The 19,207-nt window shown below is 37.6% G+C and overlaps 1 protein-coding gene across 2 annotated transcripts in view; it reads left to right on the forward strand.

Annotated features, from left to right (window-relative positions):
- Positions 1–1,488, forward strand: part of SLC35A3 (solute carrier family 35 (UDP-N-acetylglucosamine (UDP-GlcNAc) transporter), member A3) — a 49,107-nt gene extending 47,619 nt beyond the window's left edge. The window contains exon 5 of one of the 2 annotated variants that reach the window (XM_006882441.1): positions 737–1,488. In XM_006882441.1, coding sequence (XP_006882503.1) covers positions 737–765 — 29 coding nt within the window. In that variant the 3' untranslated portion in view covers positions 766–1,488. The remainder of the gene's footprint in view (positions 1–736) is intronic. The other variant, XM_006882440.1, reaches the window with a different exon arrangement.
- The last annotated feature ends 17,719 nt before the right edge of the window (positions 1,489–19,207 follow it).

Consider the following 19,207-nt stretch of genomic DNA (forward strand, 5'->3'; position numbering starts at 1 on the left):
TCTTCACTACCCATCATGTTGCTGCCAACTGGCCCAGTGGTGAGAATATTTGTTTTCTTGATGTTGATCTTAAATCCACATTGTTGAAGGCTGCAGTCCTTGACCCTCTGCAGCAAGCACTTCAGGTCCTCCTCAGTTTCATCAAGCAGAGTTGTATCATCTACATAATTCAGGTTGTTGATGTGTCTTCATCCAATTCTGATGCTGCATTTCTCCTCATAGAGCCCAGCCTCCTGGATAATCTGTTCTGCGTATAGATTGAAAAGCTATTAAGATAGGATACATCCAAAAAGAAAGAAATTAAAAAAAAAAAAGATAGGATACATCCTTGGCACACACCCTTCCCCGTTTTGAACCATGCAATTATTTCTTTGTACTGTTTTGATGACTGCCACTTGGTCCCAATATAGGTTTTGCGTAAGCACAATCAAGTGTTCTGGGATTCCCATTCTTCTCAGAGTATGCCACGGTTTATTGTGATCTACACAGTTAAATGCCTTAGTTTCTAAAATGATAAAAAGGAATATAATCATTGTACCTTCCTCATAGAGTTGTTATGTGAACTAATGAGATTATGTATATAAAACTCTTAACCAAATACCTGGATTAGTAAGTACCCAATATTTGTTAACTACATTACTGGAACATATTTCTAAACTATAGATGTTTTAATAAAAAATAAGCACGAGGAGTTTGTTTTGTTTTTAAATTTTTTTTTCATTTTTCTTTTATTTAGTGTCTTTTTCCTTGGAGCCATCCTTGTAATAACAGCTACTTTCCTATATGGTTACGATCCCAAACCTGCAGGAAATCCTACTAAGGCATAGCTGTCTACTTCTCTGAACAATTTTTTCAAGATGGTGCACTAGGAAATTCTACATTTACCTTGCACAGAGAATTTAATGCAGATTCTGTGAAGATATCATCATGTTGAATCTGAGAAAATTATTCAAATGGTTTGATAATATAAAAGTTTAAAGACAAAATATGTATATATGTAACAGAATGCCTATTGTATGTAGGAATCAAAACTTGAAAGTATTTCCAGGGATTAGATTAACTTTTGGAAGAAACTTGACATCTGAGTTTAAGAAGATTTTACTTTTCTGATTGCTGCAGAAAAGCCCTATGCACTCTTTGCAAGAGCACACAACAAATATCGGATATCAATTTTTATAAATCAGATTTATTTAATCTTATTAAATGTTTTTTTATCTTACTCTTTCTGTACAGCTATATGAAATCACACGGAATACTAAAAGTTTTAAAATTATAATTATTACCTATAGAACTGTGAATAAATAGAAGTATGATTTGAAAAACCATTTTTACATATCTGAAATTTTTATATTTATAAAAAGGATTGCTAAATGTTATTTGTTAAAGTACATGCAAATCGATGAAGTAATATGCTGTGTCTGTCTTGTCAGAGAATAAAATTGATTTTTAAATTTAATATATAAAGGCTCACACATCTTTTCTCCATATATCATCTAAATTGTTCTCAGATGGCCCCAGTGGTGTAAGCTCTAGGCTGCTAAGCAAAGAGTCAGCAGTTTGAGCTCACCAACTACTCCATGGGAGAAAGATGTGGTAGCCTGCTTTTGTCGTCTGTCCTACATGGTTGCTGTGAGTTGGAATGGACTCAGTGGCAGTGGATTGAGTTTAGTTTTGAATGTTTCAGAATAGCTGAAAGCAATCCGGATAGTCCCGTGCTAGGTAGTAGCCAGATATTTTTATACGAATAGAATTTCACCATTAATCTTTAATTTGCATTTCTTTTCTGGAAATCAGAGAAATGTTATTATTGTTTTAAATTTTCTTGTGCATTAATTTCCACTAAAGTTTTAAAAGGTCATTCAAAGAAGCAAAACATTTATTTGGTAAGTTTAAATGAAATAACTATTGTCTCTAATGTCTCCATTTGGAGAATTTTTGAACTAGTAAGCAACCAGAATATTGTACTGCCTGATCTGCAAAATACAGTTTGAGTTTTATTATCATTAACAGAAACAACCAAAAAAGTAGTACAGATTTCAGTGAGTTGAACCAATAATGTTTCTTGAAGACATTCCAGATTATCTTGGTGTTACATCATTAAAATGGCCTCACAGTGTTAAATTCAAGGGTTACTATGAGTCAGAGCCAACGCAGTGGCACCTAAATACCAACAAAATGCCACTACTGCCAGGGGTGCTCTGACTGATGACTGGGAGAGACTCTCTGAGTTCCCTTTCTGTGGCCCCAGTAGAGCTGAGGGAAAGGAGCCACAACTTTGCTTCATAATAATGGGTTTTTTAAGCAGTTAGATTAACACTGGAGTTGAAGTTTTAAATTGCATGAATTATTTAATAAGTTAGTTCAAAGGAGAAAAATATATTTCTGAAATGGTAAGATGAATTAACTAGTGGGGAAAATGCTTTCAAAGATACAGTTTTAATTTAATTGACTATAGGTAGAGTTATCTATTGAATATAAGAATTATTTTTTCATTCATACTGAATATATTTTTTAAAGTCTTCTGTTTTAATAAATAGTAATACTTTTGGAAAACAACTATTTTTATACAGTTGTAATGAATTTTGTTAAGCAGAATTTGACTCAAAAATCTTGCATTACAAGCTCTTGGCTATTCTTTGGTAATTAGTACAGAATGCTATCCTACATTTGTTCCTTCCAGAGTTTTCAGTGTTTAAAGTTACAAGTATTTTAAATTAATTTTCTAGTGATTCCCAATTGGTAGAAACCAAACTCTCTGAATGTCAAACTCATATGATTTTCAGTGTCCATCTTCACAACTATTTCTTTAAAAAGTTACCACATTTCAAGCATGGTATTTCTAAACTGAAATAATGTTCAGACTTATATATCCTATTACCCAGTGCTAAATGAGATCTTCACCCTAAAAATGCATAGAATTAAAACTAATTAAAAGATTTATGTTTAGCCACATTGAGATGCTGGTTGGGTATTTATGTGTTTAAATTGCTATGCTTTCATAATTAATAATTAATTAATCAGGTTTAGTCTTCCTCTATTTTAAGATTTCAAAAACAATAAAGTATCGGATATCAAATGTGTTCATTATAGTGATAATATTTTTAAGTATTCAAAATCAAAATTTCCTAAACAAAATTTGTAGACATGTAATAAAAAATTGTGAGAAGGATAAAATATTTCAAAGTATATTTTCTTTTTTTTTTTTTTTCAAAGTATATTTTCAAAATAATCTCTTATTACACAGGCATAATTGTTATTTTAGTTTTCTGGCAGATTTGAAAATGTTTAGCATTAAAAGATTGTGCTGTGTAAGTTTATAATGTTTCATCAAATATACTATGTTTGTGGAAATGAACCTTTGTCTTACATCATGTCATATATGCAGTTGAGCGGTTGTATGATATTTTTATAACCTGTTCAACTTCTGAAGGCCTTACTGTATTCATCTTTAATAACAATTCCTTGGCTATATAAGTTCCTGTACTTTTGTGTTATTTCTCAACTGTATTGTTCACTTTGAAAATGTGCTAATTCATGGGAAGAGGGTACCAATGGTAATGACAATCCTAATAAAAAATTAAAATATGCTATTTGGAGCAAAATTTTGAAATTAACAAAAATATTTTAATGCATGAACATTGTTAATTTTGTAATAGTAAGTGCATTTAGAGAATCAAGACATGGTAGAAAATGTAGCTCAGAGATGCAAATCTTAAATGCTATGTAAATATATTTTAAATGTCATAGAATTTCACAGAAGGAAATGTATTTTGGTATTTAAATTAAATTCTGGGGACACAATCTGACAAGAAAATTTAATTGACTTTGTGCTCAGTATATTTAGTGAATACTAACTGTTAAGAATTTATATTTTCCCACATATCAAATTATCCCACTTTAAAAACAATCGTTTAAGAGAGATCTGGTGGTCTAGTGGCAAGAAGCTGCGCTGCAATCCCGGAGGCATGTTCAAATCCACCAGCTGCTCCGCCGCATAAAGTTGGGCATCTGTGCAATTAACTGCTTCTGAAAACCCACCAGAGAGTCAGCAGTGGGTCTGTTCCAACTCTAAGGTACACAACAACAATGATAACATAGTAATTTAACTGAGGTTTGGGGGTTTTTTAAACAGGGAAGTAGTGTCACTCATTGTGTTTATCCTTTCATTATGAGTCTTAAATAAAGGTAGAAGCTTTACATAAGAGTTTATAAAGTTACTTGTTTTGCTTGAAAAAAATCTTGAGAATCTCTAGGGTATATACATCTTTGGGCACATGACAAAATTAAAAAATGGTAATAACTATAATATTCTGATATCTCAACATTGCTTTTTAAGTCCATTATCCAACAGAATATTTATGTAAATATAGGGTATCTATTTGTCTAGTGGTAGGGATATGCACTGCAATCCTGAAAGCACATGGTTGGAATCCACCAACTACTCCGCAGAAGAAGGATAGGCCATCTGCCTTGCCTCTGAAAACCCACTGGAGAGTCAACTATGGGTCAGTTCCGACTTGATGACACCCAACAACCACATTATGCAAGCATTAGTAAATTGTTTCTTTAAATTAATTGACACCATTGCTCCGTTTAGCTATTTGAAACTTTTACTAATACTGTCATTTTGTTGTTTTGCTTCTTGAAACAAAAATGCAATTTGTAATGATTTTAAACATTCATACAGGTCCTTAATTTGTATCTTTCATTTGTTTAGAAAGTTTCTTTTGGATTTTGAAAAGTAATTTATTTTTAATTTTTAATAGACAAATGATGTATGAACTGGTTAAGTGATAAATTTGTTATTTTTGGTATGGTTGTTTTATATTTAATAGATATATTGAAAAAGATAGTTTTTACAAATTTTTTATGTAGCTTTCTTGCTGTATAGTTCCTTGTTTGCTAGTTAACCTGTGTCTGATCTCTTTAGTTCATTTAATCTTCTTATATGTATATTTTAAAAAAGAATCACTTGATACTATCTCTACCTCTCTAGTTACCTTTACTACATGTAATCATCCTTTTTTTTCTAGCCACATGCAAAATTGTGTACCCTGTACACTTTTAGAATTTCTTTATGTGTAGGATAATAACAGCCTAGAAAGCTTTTCTTAAAAAACAATGTTTATGTCTTTTTAAAATAAGCTCAAGGTTTATTGGTAGTACAGATTATTAAGCACTGAACTGCTAACCAAAACGTTGGCAATTCCAACCCACTTGTAGGCATCTTGAAATACAAGTCTGGTGATCTGCTTCTGATGGGTCACAGCCTGAAAACCCTCTTGGAGTAGTTCTGCTTCACACACTTGGTGTCACCCTGACTCAGAATTCACTTGACAATGACTAACAAGTTTCAGGGTTAAGTTACTTGAATAATTTGCTATATATTTTCTTCATCAGTTGAATGTATCTGCTTCTATTGTCAGTGTATAGACAGCAAATGTGATAAGCAATCTGAAGCTTTTATTCCCACTTCTACTATTTGTATCCAAAACACTTTGTTTTAAAACAATTCTAATGTAAGAATCACTGCATTATGTTTTTAAAAAGTACACTTTTTTTAGTTATTTCTCATGAAAAGCACATGTGAATATTTTCATATTTTTTATTAAATTACTTTTGTTACAGGGGAGCTCTGGTGGCCTAGTGGCAAGAAGCTGCACTGCAATCCCAGAAGTACATGGTTCGAATCCACCAGATGCTCTGCCGAGAAAGGAGGGACAATCTCCTCCAGTACCAGTCAGATCTGATTTGACGGTACACAGACACACACACACACACACACACAAAAATAATAATAAAATAAAATTTTTAAAAAAATTACTTTTGTTACAAATATGCCACAATACTTGAATCCTAGCACCATGGAAACATACTGTATATATTAAACTGTACAGATAAGCTTGCATTTCAACACTCAGAGACTGTGACTAGCATTAGTAAACATAATAGATTTTCTTACTATTCCCAAAAGAGAGAAATCTTTCAAAGCCAGATTTATACATAGTCCAGACAAGAAAACAGCAAGTGGAAATAACTTGTCTTCAAATTCCAGACAACAGGTTCTACTAGTAAAGAGTATTTTGGTGACCATTTATCTCTTTTATATACATTCTCCTTTTGTCTAATTGGTAACACAAGCAATGATCCATGCAAATTCTTCTTTATGGTAATTTTTAACTCAAAAGCTTTTTAATTTTAAATGTTAGAAAATCTCAAATCTGAATACAACATGAATCTAGATTAGAAAAACTAGATTTATCTGTTTACAATCAGTGTATTAAGTAGTATATATAGTATTGTTATTTTTGAATCTTGATGTTTAAGCACTGGCAAATGGCCAGAATATTTTCAAGAATGAGAAATCATTTACTAATTGTTTCATAAATCTTTTCTATATCTATGTATCTAACTTTCAGTTAATTTTAAATTGGTTATTAGTTATAAGTGATGGAAAATATTATTTTATCTCATAATGCTTCATTTAGGTCCACAGTTCCAGTCATCTTTTACTGGACTAGTCTTCGATTTAGTGAGTTAGTTCACTCAGCGTAATGCTCTCTAAACGCTACTGTGTTGTATAGTAATTTATGAAATTGTTGCTCCTTATTAATTGCTACAGAGTCATCCATTGTAAGAATGTGCTGTAATTCTCAGTCCATTAATTTCCTGATGGACATTTGGACTGTTTTCCATGCTCATGCTCTTATGAATGAAGCTGCTATGAACATATATAAGAAAGCTCTGGTGGCCTAGTATGTAAGGAGTTGTGCTGACACCTCAAAGGCACACAGTTCAAATCTACTAGCTGCTCCATAGGAGAAAAATGGGCCGTCTCCTCCCATGTGATCTATGGGCTTTGAAAACCCAGTGGAGGATCAGCTGTGAGTTAATCTGAGTTGACAACACATAACAATTACAATATGTATTTCTATCATTCAAAGTGATATTTTTTGCATTGTAGGGTTTATCTTTATATTTACCTCTTTTTAACCTTTTGTTATGGGCTTGTTTATATATCATAGCACCCGTTCAACAGTTTATAAATGGTTCTGTGACATTAGTTGCTCTCTCAGCAGTGGGTCAGCACTCCCTGCTTTAAGTAGATTTATACACATACACAGTTTCCATAGTTTTTCTGTAGTTTTCTGAGAGTAATGTTTTCTAGTTTTCCTTATATAAGTCTTTTGTCTCTTTTCTCTTAAAGTAAAAATCTTGGTTCTTAATACTATTAATGCATTTCCCTATTTATACAAAGCATTTATTTCAATACTGTAATACCAATAGTAGTACTGAAAATAAACATACTAAGTAAAGTTAACCATTTCTTTGCTATTCTTAGTGTCCTTCAACCATAGCCACTAGGAAAACAAGTTGACAGCACACAAAAGCAGCAAGGAGGTGAAGCGGAAAGTTCATAGGAACCACTCTTTCCTCTGTGTGATGAAGCTATCAGTGTGCTCGATTAGGATCATTTGTTGTCTGAATTAAAGTTTAGAATTTACTATCATAAATATTTTATAAATAACGTACAAAATATAAAAAAATATACAAAATGTTAAAATGACATAGAGAATATGCTTAGATTTATATCTTGTTTATCTCTACCTCATTCTTAACTATCTTTTATAGGTAATCCTTTTCATTAATTTCTAGTTTTTATATTTTCTTTTGAAAAATAAAAATTTGTGAACTGCTATACTACTGTGTCTTTCACAGTATGTGAGTGTATATGTTTAAAAGTTCTTTTTATGATTTTTAAAAGCTCTGTCAATTAGTTCTGAGGCTGATCAATTGTATAATCAATCCTCTTAGAGACCTTTTTGTTTGTTTCTAACCATTTGCATAATCACTTTTTAATCGTTGACACTGTGTTTTGTTCATAGAGTAGCTATGAGTCGTGCTCGACTCAACGACAATCAACGACAACAGTAGAAGTAGACTGCTAGACTTTTCTTTCAAGGCCCGCCAATAGGTGGTCTCAAACCTCCAACTTTTTCTGGTTAGTTACCTCAGCAAGTTAACAGTTTGTATCACCCAGACACTCCTTTTTGTTTGTCTAGGCTTGAAAGAGTCCTAGTGACGTTGTTGTTGTTGTTCTGTGCTGTCAAGTCATTGCCGATTCATAGCGACCCTATGTACAACAGCCCTAAACTCTGCTCTGTCATGTGCCAATCACACTGTCTCTGATACACCCATCCCGATTACCCCAGTCACTGAATCAGTCTACCTCATAGAGGGCCTTGCCCTCCTGTCCCTCCACCCTCCCAAGCATGATGTCCCTCTCCAAGGACTGGGCCCTCCTTACAACATGTCCAAAGTATGTTAGACAGAGCCTCAGAATCCCTGCCTCCAAGGAGCCGCCCAGTTGAACCCTTTCCAGGATAAATCTGTTTGTTTTCCTAGCAGTCCATGGTACCTTCAATACTCCTCCAGCACCACAGCTCAAAGGCATCAATTCTCCTTCTATATTCCCTAGTCATTGTCCAACTCTCTGATGCATAACAAGTGATAGCAAAGACCATGGCCTGTGTCAGAAGCACCTTAGTCTCCAGAGAGACACTGTTGCTCTTGAGTACTTTAGAAAGGTCCCTAACAGCAGACTTTCCCATCATAATATGTCTTTAATTTCCTGGCTGCTGGTGCCAAGAGTGTTGACTGTGGAGCCAAGCAAACTAAAGCTGTGAACAATCTCAGTCTCTTCACCATCCATCCTGATGCTGCCATTTGGTCCAGTGTTGAAAATTTTTTGTCTTCTTGACATTAAGCCTCAATCTGTATTGGAGGCCGCAGTCCTTGACCCTCTGCAGCAAGCACTTCAGGTCCTCCTCAATTTCAGCAAGCAGGGTTGTGTCATCTGCATAACGCAGATTGTTGATAGATCTTCCACCAGTCTTGACCCCACATTTCTCCTCCTATGAGGAGCCCAGCCTCCTGGATAATCCATGCTGCATACATGTTTAAAAGGTATGGAGACAGGACACATCCCTGGTGTACACCTTTCCTAATTTTGAACCATGCAGTGTTTCCTTGCTCTGTTCTGACAACTGCCTCTTGGTCCAAGTATAGGTTTTGCATTAGCATGATCAAGTGTTCTGGGATTCCCATTCTTCTCAGAGTCAGTCACAGTTTGTTATGATCCACACAGTCAAACGCCTTTGCATAATCAGTGAAACACAGATACACATTCCTCTGGTGTTTCCTGCCTTCAGCTAAGATCCATCTAACATTAGCTACAACATCCCTAGTACCAGGACCCCTTCTAAACCCAGCCTGGACTTCTGGTAGTTCTCTGCTGATGTGCTGTTCCAGTCATTTTTTAATGTTGTCATGTTTTGTGCCATCGAATCACTTGCGACTCACAGCCTCACTAAGTACAATTGCTCTGAACCCTGCCCTTTCCTGAGCCAGTCTCACTGACACCCACCCCCACTGCATTAGTCACTGGAGCAGTATCAATCCATCTCATCCAGGGTCTTCCTCTCCTGTGCTGTCCCTCCACCCTTCCAAGTATGATGTCCTTCCTTAAAGGATTGGTCCCTCCTGGCCACCTGCCCAAAGGATGTAAGACCGAGCTTCAAAATCTTAGTCTCCAAGGAAAAAGTTAGTTTCACTCTCTCCAAGACAGATTTCTTTTTTTTTTTTGGCAGTCCAGGGTATGTTCAAGGTTTTTCTCCAGCTCCACATCTGAAAGGCATCAATTCTTCTTTGATCATCCTTGGTCATTATCCAGCTCTCTGATGCATAGCAAGTAATTGCAAAGACCATGGACTGGAGCAGGCACACCTTAGTTTCTAGACTGACATCGTTGCTTCTCAATACTATGAAAGATCCCTGACAGCAGATTTACCTAATTCATCTTTTGATTTTCTGACAGTTCGAGCCAAAAGTGTTGATTGCGGAGCCAAGCAAGTTACAACTGTTAACAGCCTCAATCTCTTCTCCATCCATCCTGGTTCTGCCAATTGGCCCAGTGGTGAGAATCTTTGTCTTCTTGATGTTGAGCTTCAATCCATATTGAAGTCTACAGTCCTTGACTTGGTGGTTCTAATCCACAAGCTATTGTCAGTCTAGTGCTTTTAAATTTACAGCCTTGTAGACCTTAAAGGGCAGTAGGGTCACTTTGAGTAGGATCCACGGAAGGCATTAGATGGGAGGCTTCTATTATTAGGTGGCCCAGCTTTAAATGAGAATCTTTGAATTTCATGTTTATTTATGACAATCAGTGCACTTGTTCTAGTTAATTGTCTCCTGACATGTTTTAGTTGTCTTGTTTCTATTGTTTTAAAAATATGTAACATTTTATAATCCTTTCTCATACTAGTCTCTGCTTTTGTTATAACATGAAATACATTTTTAAAAATTAAAATATTTCATAGTCCCTCTTAATACTTCAGCTAAGCTCCCTCAATCAGTTATCACCTGATGAGATTTTTCTGTTAGAGTACTCAAGAGGATTTTTGCGTATTTGATCTTTTTGTAGCACATAGATAAATGAGCACAACTTGAATCCATGGCTTATTCTTTCTTGGCGTTTTTTTAAAAATGCTGTCCTGTTGCCTTTGTTTGTATGTTATTGTATTGAAATCTGGTGCCACTTGATTCACCTCCTTCTTTGGAAATGTTCTTTTCTCTCTTTGGTGTTGTTTGCCAAGACTCAGATAAGTTTTTTAAAGCACAGTGGTTAGAATATGTCTCAGAGATGATTGTCAGTTTCATTCCCACAGCTACATGATGTTGCTGAGTGCCATCAAGTTGCTGAGTCACTGCAATCCTATTTACAATGGAACCAAACCTTGCCCACTCCTGTGCCATCCTCATGCTCCCTGCTGTGCATAAGCCCATTACTGCAGCCACTGTCAATTCATTTCTTTTTTTAAATTTTATTATTTTTTGTGTGTACCATCAAATCAGATCTGACTGGTACAGGAGGAGATTGTCCCTCCTTCTCCAGCAGAGCATCTGGTGGATTGGAACCATGCACTTTTGGGGCTGTAATGCAGCTTCTTGCCACTAGGCCACCAGAGCTCCCTTCCTGTCTTTTTAATTACCTTTTTTCATGGATGATCACATCCTGCAAATTGTCTGGTTGTTATTGTTCTATGCACCAGATCTAGAGATGGTTTTGGGATTTAGGTGGAATAAAATCAAGGTTGTATTTTGACTTATGTTTATGAGTCAAAAAGGTTGGCTTCAGTTTGAACTTGAATATTTCATCAGCTGATAGTTCCACAATTGATGCCTGGTTTTGTTCTAGCATATGATATTGAGCTTCTTCTCCACAACTTTCCACAGATGTAGTCAATTTGATTCCTGTGTATTCTGTCAGTAATGTGTTCAGTCACCATTTATTTGTTGTAGAATTCTGCCATTTAATTTCCAGCCTCATTTCTGTAACTTGTTAAGTGCCGTCAAGTTGAATTAGACTCCTAGGGACCCTGTGAACAATAGATCTGTACTCTGTCCAATCCTGTGCTGTCCTCATAATCTCTGACACACTTGAGCCCATTGCTGCAGTCACTGTGTCAGTCCACCTGGCTGAAGGGGTCTTCTTTTCCTCACTATCCCTCCAACTTCCCAAGGTGATGTCCCTCTCCAAGGAATAGTCTCTCCTAGCAACATGCCCAAAATATGTAAGATAACACTTCACCATCCTTACCTTCAAGGCTGAAAGCTTTACTCCATCCAAGTAATTAAGATAGACTACTTTGAAGAGACACTTCTTCCCCAGTCATATTTTGAGTGCCTTCCAGCCTGATGGCCTTGCCTTCTAACACCATATGGGACAAAGCTCCACTGCTATTCATAAGGTTTTCAAAGGCCTAAAATTTCAGAAGTGAATTCTCAGCCCTGCTTTTTACCTCACCTGGGAGTTCTACTGAGACCTGCCCACCATGGATTACCCTGGTATTATCTGAATTACTGGTGTTACAGTGTCCAGGCACCGCAGCGAGATAGCAGGCACCACAGAGTGACAGACAGAAATGAATGGTGGAGGAGGGATGATAGGCAGGGAGGAAAATGTGCAACAATCAATGAATGGGGGGATAAATTAAATGGAAAGGATATGCTATAAAAAATATGTTGCATTATAAAAACCGTGAATAAAAAAGGGAAAATATGAAAAAAGAGAATAATAAAAGGAAAAAATGAATGGGTGGTGGAACTGCATAACGAGCTACTTTTAAATATGAAAATGAGGTGAGCTCTGGTGGCCTAGTGGCAAGAAACTGCACTACAATCCCAGAAATGTAAGGTTCGAATCCACCAGATGCTCTGCTGAAGGAGGGACAATCTCCTCCTGTACCAGTCAGATCTGATTTGATGGTAAACACATTAAAAAAAAAAAAGTAATAAATTTTTTAAAAAAGACTTTTAAAAAATAAGAAAATGACTGTCTAATTTCTGGAACATTTTCTTGGGTTATAGTTTTAAATATCCTATTCCGTTGATATTTATTCATCAGGGGCTTCCATTCTAAATGTGCCACATCTTCACTGAAATGCTTATTATTTGCTGTTGTCAGGTACCGTCGGGTTGGAAAAGACTCCTACCTGACCTTCCAGAAGGAGGTTGCTTATCTTTCTCTTACAGAGCAACTTGTGGATTTGACTCATGTACCTTTGGGTTGGTAGAGCAACTCTTTACCACGAGGCCACCAGAGTTCTGCTAGCTTCAATAGACAATTATTTTTTTCTTTAATCTTCTTTATTATTTTGTATTGTTGACATCGAAGTTTTATTCCTTTTCATGTTTCATACTGTGCTTTCACTTCTGTATGCTTAAATATTCAATAATTTCATTTTCATTTCTTAATCTTTTAATATTATTTCCTGAGTTTAATCAATTTGAATTTCATATCCTCTTGTTGACATTTCATTTTCTATGTTTTATGTTGTTGTTGTTGTTGTGTACTGTCAAATGTGAACTACTCCATAGCTGGCTCTCCAAAGGGTTTTCAGAAGCTGTAAATCAACTGGGAGGAGGGTGCAGATTCAAACCACTGGTTCAAGCCTTTGTGTTGGCTGTGCAATTCCTTACCACAAACATATCTCAGAGCTCTCTATGTTTTACATTGTTGTTTGTATTGTTAAGTGCCATAGAATCAAACACAAAGCATAGCGACCTTATGATCAAAAGACCTGAACCCTATTCTCTAACTGTCGTCCTTTCTCTAAGTTCATAGAGATTCAAGAGGCATGTTGTCTAGGAAATGGATGCCCCTCCTGCTTCCAAGTCTATCTAAATATGGGAGCTCTACCAAACACTGTCCACCATGGGTAACCATTATGGCATTTAACACACCAATGGCCGTGTTCAGCATCAAAGCAACCCCAAGTTACCTTAATACGACAAATTGACAGGCCAATACTATACCACTTGTTATGTGCCGTTGAGTCGCTTGCGACTCATAGAGACCCTATATACAATAGCCCTAAACCCTGCTCTATCCTGTGCCAATCGCACTGCCTCTGAAAGACCCATCCTGATTACCCCAGTCACTGAATCAATCCATCTTATAGAGGGTCTCCCCCTCCTGCGCTGTCCCTCCACCTTCCCAAGCATGATGCCCCTCTCCAAGGACCTGTGTCTCCTTACAACATGTCCAAAGTATGTCAGACGAAGCCCCAGAATCCTTGCCTCCAAGGAGCAGCTTGGTTTAGCCCTTTCCAGGATAAATCTGTTTGTTTTCCTAGGAGTCCATGGTACATTCAATACTCCTCTCCAGCACCACAGCTCAAAGGCATCAATTCTCCTTCTATCGTTCCTAGTCATTGTCCAACTATCTGATGCATGACAAGTGATTGCAAAGACCATGGCCTGTATCAGACACACCTTAGTCTCCAGAGTGACACCATTGCTCTTCAATACCCTGAACAGCAGACTTTCCCATCGCAATATATTTTTTTATTTCCTGGCTGCTGGTGCCAAGAGTGTTGACCGTGGAGCCAAGCAGATGAAACTTGTTAACAATCTCAATCTCTTCACCACCTATCATGATGCTGCCAATTGGTCCAGTGGTGAGAATCTTTGTCTTCTTAAAATTGAGCCTCAATCCATACTGAAGGCTGCAGTCCTTGACCGTCTGCAGCAAGCACTTCAGGTCGCCCTCAATTTTAGCAAGCAGGGTTGTGTCATCTGCATAACGCAGATTGTTAATAGATCTTCCACCAATCCTAATGCCACACTTCTCCTCATAGAGCCCAGCCTCTCGGATCTGTTCTGCATACAGGTTGAAAACGTATGGAGAGAGGACACATCCCTGGCATACACCTTTCCCAATTTTGAACCAGACAGTGTTTCCTTGCTCTGTTCTGACGACTGCCTCTTGGTCCAAGTATAGGTTTCTCATTAGCACGATTAAATGTTCTGGGATTCCCATTCTTCTCAGAGTCAGCCACAGTTTGTTGTGATCCACACAGTCAAACGCCTTTGCATAATCAATGAAACACAAATATACATTCTTATGGTAGTCCCTGCTTTAAGTTAAGAACCATCTAACATCAGGTATAATATCCCTATTACCACAACCCCTTCTAAACCCAGCCTGGACTTTTGGCAACCCTCTGCTGATGTGCTGTTCCAGTCGTTTTTGGATAATCTTCAGGAGAATCTTGCTTGCAAGTGAAATAAATGATATTGTTCTATAGTTTCCACACTCTGTTGGGTCGCCCTTCCTTGGAATGGGAACAAATACAGATCTGTTCCAGTCAGTTGGCCAAGTGGTAATTCTCCAGATTTCTTGGCACAACTTGGTGAGCACATCCAGGGCAGCATCTTTTAGCTGAAATACGTCAGTTGGTATATCATCTATTCCTGGGGCCTTATTTTTTTGCAATTTCCTTCAAAGCAGCTTGAACTTCTTCCTTCATCACCATAGGCTCTTGCTCATATGTTATTTCATTAATGTGGTTGTCTCTGTGGCGCAGTTAGCGCGTTCGGCTGTTAACGGAAAGGTTGGTGGTTCCACCCCTCCCAGGGACGCTGTGTCTCCTTCTAGTTGTCTCTACACTTTAAAAACAGAGGAAACATACCTACTCTGTGATTTTCACTACCAGAAAACCTAGAAAAAAACTAAATGTTCTAATATCCTGACCCTTGGAGCCATATTGACAAAATGGGTTAATAGTTGAGAATTTGGAGCTACTAGAAAGAGCAAATTCGTCATCATCACCTTCAAGCACAGCAGCAATTGTAAAAATGACTCTGGACCACAGAATGTGGAGCTAGAAGAATATTTGTCCCAAACTCAATTAACACCAGCTGTAGTGTCTCTCTGGAGACTAAGGGCCGCCTGATAGAGGCCATGGTTTTTGCAATCACTTGTTATGCATCAGAGTTGGACAATGACTAAGGAGGATAGAAGGAGAATTGATGCCTTTGAGCTGTGCTGGCTCAGCTCTGAGCTCTCTTTGAGAAGAGTTTTGAGGGTACCATGGACTGCTAGGAAAACAAACAGATTTATCCTGGAAAGGGTTAAACCGGGTGGCTCCTTGGAGGCAAGGATTCTTGGGCTTCATCTGACATACTTTGGACATGTTGTAAGGAGAGACAGGTCCTTGGAGAGGGGCATCATGCTTGGGAGGGTGGAGGGACAGCACAGGAGGGGAAGGCCCTCTATGAGGTGGATTGATTCAGTGACTGGGGTAATCGGGATGGGTGTATCAGAGGCAGTGCAATTGGCACAGGATAGAACAGGGTTTAGGGCTGTTGTACATAGGGTCACTATGAGTCGCAAATGACTCGACGTCACATAACACACACACACACACACACACACACACATGCTCCTCGGAGGCAAGGATTCTGAACCTTCATCTGACATACTTTGGACATGTTGAAAGGAGAGACAAGTCCTTGGAGAGGGACATCATGCTTGAGAGGGTGGAGGGACAGCACAGGAGGGGAAGGCCCCCTATGAGGTGGATTGAGTCAGTGACTGGAGTAATCGGGATGGGTGTGTCGGAGGCAGTGCAATTGGCACAGGATCGAACAAGGTTTAGGGCTGTTGTACGTAGGGTCACTATGAGTCTAGATGGCCACATAACAACAACAAACAGGTCCTGTTGACTCTAAGCATACGTTTTACATAGATAAGTAGAAATATATAAAGTTTATTTGACTCATAATGATCCTGTAGGTTAGAGTGTTGTTGTTAGGTACAATCAAGTCCACCATATAAAAAACGATAAACCTATAAACCCTAGCAACCCTATAAACAAGAGATCTTAATCCAGCTCTATGCTGTGTCACCCTCATCATCTTTGGTATTCTTAAGCCCATTGTTTTACTGTGTCAAGGCCTCTTGTTGAAGATACTGCTCTCTTCACTGATAAGGTTGAGTTGTTGTTGTAGTTGTTAAGTACTGTCCAGATGAGTACAATTTATAGAGATCCTATAAACCATAGATCTGAAGTCTTCTATTCAGTGCCATCCAACATACTTAAGCTCATTGCTTCAGTCATTCTTTTTGAGGGGTTTCCTTTTTTTCTTTTTGAGGGGTTTCCTTTTTCTTACCCTCCCTCCACTTTTTCTAGCATTATATACCTTTCAAAGAAATACCCTATCTTAGCAACATGCCCAAATATCTGAGAGGATGCTTCATCCTCCTTTCCTCCAAGAAGCCTTATGGCTGCACTTTTCCCAAGACGTATCTGTTTCTTTTGACAGTCCATGGAATATTCAGTGCTCTTCTCTAATATCCCAATTCGAAGGCATCAGTTCTCTGTCATCCTTATTCATTGTCCAGCTCTCAGATGTATAACAAGTAATTTAAAAGACTATGGCCTGGATCAGGTGCATCTCAGTCTGGAAACTAACATCATTGCTCCTCAATATTTTGGATAGTTCCTTGACTGCTGACTTTTCCAGTGCCATACATCTCCCGATCTCCTGAGTGCTGGTTCCAAGGGTGTTGATTATGGATCCAAGTACAATGAAGCTGTTGGTAGTTTCAATCTTTTCTCAATCTAACATCATGTTGTCTAAATGTCCAAGGGTGAGAATTTTTGTTTTCTTGATATTGAGATGATCACTATTGAATGCTGTATTCTTTGATTTTCCACATCAAGTGCTTGAAGCCCTCTTCACTTTCAGCAATCAAGGTGTGTCATCTGCATAGGTAATTGATGAAACTTCCTCTGTTCATGATGCCACATTCTTCTTTATTGAGTCCAGATTCTCAAATAATTTTCTCAGCATACAGATTGAATAGGCATAAAGAGAGAATACAATCCTGATACACACCTTTCTTAATTTTAAACCATGTGATATTCCCTTGCTTTGTTTGTACAACTGCATCTTAGTCTAAGTATAGTTTTCACATGAGCACAATTAAGTGTCCTGGGGCTTCTATTCTTCTCAGTATTAGCCATAATTTGTTATGATCCACACACTCAACTGCTTTCGCTCGTTCAACAAAGCACAAATAGATATTTTTCTGATAATATTTACTTTTAGCCAGGATCCACCTGACATCAACAATGATATTTCTGGTGTCATGGCCTCTTCTAAATCCATTTTGCACATTTGACAATTCTCTGTTTATTTGCTGTGGTAGCCATTTTTGAATGATCTTTAACATGTGATATTAATTAAATTGTTCTAAAATTTCCAAATGCTGTTGGATCACCTTTCTTAGGAAGGGGAACAAATAAGGATCTCTTCCAGTCAGTGAGCCAGGCAGATGTCCTCTAAATTTCCTGACATAGACTGTTCAGCACGGACAAAGCTGCATCAATTAGTTGAAACATATCAATTGGTATCCATCAATTCCTGGGGCCTTATATTTTGCCAGTGCTTTCAGTGCAGCTTGAACTTCTTCCTTAGTTACCATTGACTCTTGTTCATTGATATATCCTGGAATTTGTCAGTGTCAGCCAGTTCTTTTTGCTACAGTGACTGTGTGCATTCCCTCCATCTTCTTTCGATGATTTCTGGGTCATTCAAGATTTTGCCCATAGCATCCCTAAATATTCAAGGCTTGAATTTATTTTTTAGTTTATTAGCTTGAGAAATGCCGAACATGTTCTTCCCTTTTTTCCTTCAATTCCAGCTCTCTGCACATACCTTTATAATACTTTGCTTTATCTTTCTGAGCTGCTCTTTGAAATCTTCTGGTTTACTCTTTTCCTCCAGCATCTCTTCCCTTTGTCTTTGCTTCCTGATGCTCTGATGCTATTTTTAAAGTCTCTTCTCACTTCTGTTTTGGTATTTTTCGTCCACTCTGTCTTTTTAATGGCCTTTTACTCTCTTCATGGATGATTTCCTTGACGTCTTCTCACAACTCAACTGGTCTTTGATTATTGGGATCCAAGGCTTCAAACCTTTTCTTAAAATCTTTTTAATCTGTTAGTTTAGTGGTAGAGAATCACCATTTCAATGCAAAGTATGAATCTACCAGCTGCTCTGTGGGGGGGAAAATGAGCAATCAACTGACGTGGGATTTACAGCTACTGAAAACCCACTGGATGGTCAGCTATGGGTTGGTCAGGTTCGATGGCACGCGGTAACAACATAGAACAGTGTGGGAAAGGGGTCTGGCTAATCAAGTTCATAGTTCATGAGGACCCTCTTCTGTTTTCTGTTAATCCAGTGAAGTTCAATTGTCTTAATAAATGTCATATTGTGGAGTGTGTGCTTTGAATTCTGTAAAATAATCTTGTTTCTTTAGAAAATTTATGTAGCTTTTCCCTCTCCAAAGATCACTTTTACAAGGTTTCTCTTCCCTGAATGTGTTTCCTTTTTGAGTCAGGCATGTTTGCTCTCATAAACATTACAAATCTATATTTCCTTATGTTTTCCTGCCTAGCTCTTGGAGTCTGATCAATTTTTGGTACCTCTAATATGCCTTTGAAGACAAATTGCATTGGGAAAGTCTGCTGTCAGAGACCTCTCCAAAGTACTGAAGAGCACTGATGTCAATCTGGAGACTAAGGTGTGCCTGATACAGACCATGATCTTTGCAATTACTTGCTATGCATAAGAGAGCTGGACAATGATTAGGGATGATAGAAAGATAATTGATGCCTTTGAGCTGTGTTCTGGAGAAAAATATTGAATAGATCATGGACTGCTAGGAGAACAAACAAGTTCATCCTGGAGAGGGTGAAGCCAGGGCTGCTCATTGAAGGTAAGGTTTCTGAAGTTTCATCTGACATACATTGGACATGTTGCAAAGTGGGATTAGTCCTTGGAGAGGGATGTC

The sequence above is a fragment of the Elephantulus edwardii genome, unplaced genomic scaffold, assembly GCF_000299155.1.
Source record: "Elephantulus edwardii isolate Elephantulus edwardi_28Jun2011 unplaced genomic scaffold, EleEdw1.0 scaffold00020, whole genome shotgun sequence".
Taxonomy (NCBI): domain Eukaryota; kingdom Metazoa; phylum Chordata; class Mammalia; order Macroscelidea; family Macroscelididae; genus Elephantulus; species Elephantulus edwardii.